This window comes from Leishmania braziliensis, chromosome 33, assembly GCF_000002845.2.
Source record: "Leishmania braziliensis MHOM/BR/75/M2904 complete genome, chromosome 33".
NCBI classification, from domain to species: Eukaryota; Euglenozoa; class Kinetoplastea; order Trypanosomatida; family Trypanosomatidae; genus Leishmania; species Leishmania braziliensis.
The window spans coordinates 554,126-558,549 of record NC_009325.2 but is presented as its reverse complement, the minus strand read 5'-3'; the positions used below and the strand labels follow the sequence as shown (position 1 = coordinate 558,549).

The window sequence follows — 4,424 nt, the reverse complement described above, 5'->3', positions numbered from 1 at the left end:
TTACGCTTCTGCCTTACGTTTTCCTCCTGTCACCACCTGCGAGTATTTGTGCCTAGGCGACCGCAGTAACCGGCTGTTACCTGCGCCTTAAGTGTCTTTTTTTCCTGAAACACCACAGGGCTTTCTGTGCATTCCGCTCTCCGCCCTGCCCGCCCCTGAAGAGAAAAGAGCTGAGCCTCATTCTTCTATGGAGCAGCCCCCATCCCCCAACTCCCTACGACGACCGCACAGGCAGCGATACATGTATAGTTTTCCCTTTCAATGTGCACCTTAGCCACGCACCAGTCCGCTGGCAAGCGCACGCAGCCCCACCTCGCCTGCCTCCGCCGCGGCATCCCGTGGCATGGCGTGGGGTTCCTCCCCCTGGGGTGTGGCGGGCCCGTCGTGCTCCCGGCACCCGCGCCACCCCAGCCCATCCGGCCGGCCACGGGTGGCAGCGCGTGCACAGGGCGCTCGCCATTCGCGGCTCGCGGGGGGGGGGGCCAGCTGCGAGGCACGGTCGCTGGCGGACACCCAGCAGAGGAAGCCCGCGCTGCAATGCAGCGGCGCGCACGAGCCCAGCGCGGAACGCGGTTTGCGCCAGTGGAAAGATGATGCGCAGTGAGGCGGCGGCGCAGGATGACATCATTCTTCGCACCCTGGTTGCTTGGCGGCATCCCGCTTTCCTGGCGCAGGTGGTGGCGCGCGCCGCCCCGGCTCACCACGGGATGCGGAGAGGCGCATCGAACACCGCCCCAGTGCGCACAAACGGCTGCTGGACGCCGCAGCCGGGCCTCTTGTGCACCCCGTTGCGCACCCGCGCCTGCCCCTCAGCCGCGCGCGCGACGACACTGCGCTGGAAGAGCTCCCCGAAGAGAGTCCTTGCGGCGCCATTCGGCTGCCCGGCCTCCGCCGGTTGAAGCTCAAATGGCGTGACGCCGTACTCGTGCTGCTGCCACCTCCACTCCGCGTACTTTGGCGCTGGCCGTAGCGCCTTGCAGAACTTGTACGTGGTGGTGTCCGCGTTCGCCTTCTCCCGGAACGGGGGCGGGGTCGGGTTGGCGGCTGTTACGCGGGTCGGGCGCGTGGGGTTGGCTGGGCCTGCAGCGTCGTAGTGGGGGCCGCGCGGGGGCGTGTGGAACTTCGTGATGTGCCTCACCAGGCCGCGGGCGGTGTCTGGGTGGCCCTCATCGGCCCAACAAACCCGCCTGCGGGGCGGTGCCCCGGCCGGCTTTGGCGGGACCGGCGCCGAGGCGGCGGCAATGTTGTCGACGAGCGGGCCGCCATTCTCAGCTACAGCAGCGACCGTCCCATCGGCCTCGACCTCCGGCGCCTCGGCGGGAAAGAAATCGCCCTCGACAAGGTGCGTGTGATGTCCCTCGTAAGCAACCAACTCCGCCTCCACCACGTCCTCGGCACCATCGTTCACTGCCACCAGCGAACGTGGCTGCAGCTCCGCCACGCTCATGGAGCCTGCTGCGGCGTGCGCGACGAGCCGAGGAGTTGACAGATGCCACAGAATAGAGAGAGGAGAGGCGGGGTTGAGTGAGAGCTGCCCGTCGTAGCTGCATCGATCGCGTCATGTGATAAGAAGGGTATGCGTGTGAGGGAGAGAAAAGAGGGCAAAGAGACGGCACACCTGCGTAATGGCATCATCGGAGCAAACGACAGGTAAAGCGCCCTGCAAAACAGGCTCCCCTCCCCCCACGTCGCGGCTCAGGCTACGTGACACCAACACGCTCTGTAGTCTCACGGGATGTCACCGTGTACGGGTGTGGGGGGGGGGGGGGGCAGGGAGGGAGGGAGTGCGCATTCTCACTTTAAAGCGACGTGCCAACGGATGTTGACATGGCCGGTTGAGGTTGTCTGCAAACGGCAGCCGCTTTTGTTTTGCCATTCCCCCTTTTCAGAGGGCTGGCAAGAGAAAGGGAGAGCGGATCGCGCGAGGGCGCACAGCACCGCCTCTCTCATGTTGTGCTTGTTCATTGCTGCTCTACATGCGTCTTGGGCGAGCTTCTTCTCATTGCGGTGCTGGCAGCATTGCTAGGCGTTCTCCATAAGTTCGCACCGAGTGCGTGCCATGTTTCCCCCGCTGCGTGCCCCACCACCTCGGGCAGAGAGGCGAGCACAACAGGCTTAATGCGCAGAGTTAGGGTGCGGCAGAGAGAACCATGTTTACAATACTCGCACGGGTGTAGTTTCGTACCACGGCAAACATACACGCAATGAGAAGGCAAATAGGCGGAGATTTATTTTAGTGTGCTCGGGGGAGAGAGCGAAAATGAAGGCGCTCTGGTGAGTGCACTCTCCGACGAAGGCGGTCAACAAGAAATAGGAGAAAAGGAGAGGGGGGGGGGAATACAAGAAGAGCACGCAGAAGCCTGCGCCAACCCAAATAACAGGAGCTTGTAGAGAAAAGCATCAGCAAAAGGAAGGTGAAAAGAAAAGGTGCGCTATGTCTTAGGCAGCAAACCCATGCCAACGCTGCCCCGGCCACACGGGCCCCAAAGGCAACTGCGAGTTGAGGGGGGGGGGGGCTCCACATGGCACGGCGCTAACGAGACATACGGAGCGCTAATAAGGGAAAAGGGGAAAAAATTAATGTGCGCTGAAATCTGCGCATGGAGGAAAAAATAAAATACGAATCTGCGCTGAAATCTGCGCACGGAGGAAAAAATAAAACACTTATGCGCGCTGAAATCTGCGCACAGTGGAAAAAAGGCGAAACGTAAAGCACGCGCGTTGTCCTCGAGGCACTGAACTCGCGCTACGGCAAAGACAACAGTGTTGGATCCCTGCACATGTGTGTGAAGTTAACGAAAACACGCTCCTCGTTGAACCACAGCTCCACCAACTCCTTCCGGAGAGCATTCGTCACGGATTCCCGTGCCCGGCTGTCGTGCCGCGCGGCCACCATCCACGAGTAATAGTGGCGATGAGTCGCGAACATCTTGTGCTTGGAAGGTCCGGCGTAGTGTATAAATGGAATACGAACGACGTCAGGGTCTTCCTCAGCTTCATTTTGGAAGCCTCTCGACCTGTCCTCTGCGGTCGCCGAGCGCCACAGCAGCGGCGGTGTCACGAGGGCGCCACCACGCGTCGTCTGTAGGTGCTCCAGTGAGTGACCCTGAGGCTCGTTCTCGCCCAGCAGTAGTTCGGCCTTGTTCCAGATCCACCAACGGTTGCTGCCCAGGGACTGCTCCTCCAGGTACTTGCTGGGGTGGAACAGGGTCTTGCTGTACTCCAAGGCCAGGGAGACAGTAGCCATCTCTGATCGCCTGTCCAGACCAACAAGGCCTGGTGGCCCGTAGCGGTCATCGTACGGGACTGGCGGCGTCCGCCTCGAAAGCGGAGGCCCAGCCAACAGGTTGTGCTCAACCTCGTACAGGCGCCCCCGCACATATATTTGGCCTAACACACCTTGGTCACACCACCACTCAGACGTGTGGTGATCCTCCCCCTCTGCGACCGGCGTCTCTGTCGCCATGTACGTTGCAAGGGCCTTTGCCAGCCGGCGCAGCGCCCACACGCGTGACACGTACATGCCGCCATTCAGCAGCACGGTCGGGTTGGACTTGCGCACAACAGTGACGTTGTAGAAGAGCGGATCGTCGCGAGACCGCTTCGCCTGGGTCGTATACGGTGACGCCGCGTTCGGGTTGCCTAGCATGTCGTCCACCATCCACTGTTGCTTGCCCGTGAAGGACTTCTTGAGTTGACTCCGCAGCGTTTTGGCGGATATCTTTGCGTAGGACGCTGCCTTATGCACGTCGATGCTCGAAGCGTGGTTGCGCGCCACCTCGACCATGTGGTCCAGCGTCGCATAGGCCAGAGGGCACTGCACAAAGCCTTCAGAGTGCTGACCCCACCAGCACACGTTCTCGGCGCTGTACACCACAGGCGGCATCTGCAGCAAAGGGCGCTTCACACCTGCGGTGCCATTGTACATCTCGGCCTGCAGGCGCTGCATGTACAGGGGCGCCTTCTTCTCCCCATAGTCTTCCCATGCCCGGACGGCTGCAACGTCTAAATCGCTTTCCTGCTCCGGGGAAAAGCGCGCGAACTTCCCGAGGAAGGGGAGAAAGTCGGCTCCAGTCCAGTAAACGTCGCTGTCCATTGTGACGACGATGTCTTCGTCGTGCAGCTCCTCGCGCTCGACAAAGTTGAGATACCTTTCAAAGCGCCGGACATGTGAGTAGGTGGCAGGGAAGCCGGTTACCGGTATGCTGAAGCCCGCGAGCGCCGCAGAGCCTAGCGTCGTGCACAGTCTCCAGTCTACCACATTGGAGACAATCTGAAAACGAACGCGTGTGCGGCGCTCACGACGGATGCCGTGGCTCGCTAGGTACGCCTCGATCTCCGCCTCCAGCGCTTCTTGACGGCGTGAGCGACTATGCACCGCGGCGGGGACGGTTCTCGTCGAGGTGTTAGCAACGCCAATCCCA

General features: G+C 61.5%; 2 protein-coding genes across 2 annotated transcripts; both read right to left on the bottom strand.

The window, feature by feature from the left end:
- Positions 1 to 697: 697 nt before the first annotated feature.
- Positions 698 to 1,447, bottom strand: LBRM_33_1590 (conserved hypothetical protein; the record flags this gene model as incomplete). Its single annotated transcript, XM_001567877.1, has 1 exon — positions 698 to 1,447. One exon carries the CDS (start codon positions 1,445 to 1,447, stop codon positions 698 to 700), a length of 750 nt encoding a protein of 249 aa, XP_001567927.1.
- Positions 1,448 to 2,746: 1,299 nt separating this feature from the next.
- Positions 2,747 to 4,096, bottom strand: LBRM_33_1580 (putative expression-site associated gene (ESAG3); the record flags this gene model as incomplete). The annotated part of the gene is made up of 1 exon (XM_001567876.2): positions 2,747 to 4,096. The coding sequence occupies one exon, from the start codon at positions 4,094 to 4,096 to the stop codon at positions 2,747 to 2,749; it is 1,350 nt and encodes a 449-aa protein (XP_001567926.2).
- Between the last annotated feature and the right edge of the window lie 328 nt (positions 4,097 to 4,424).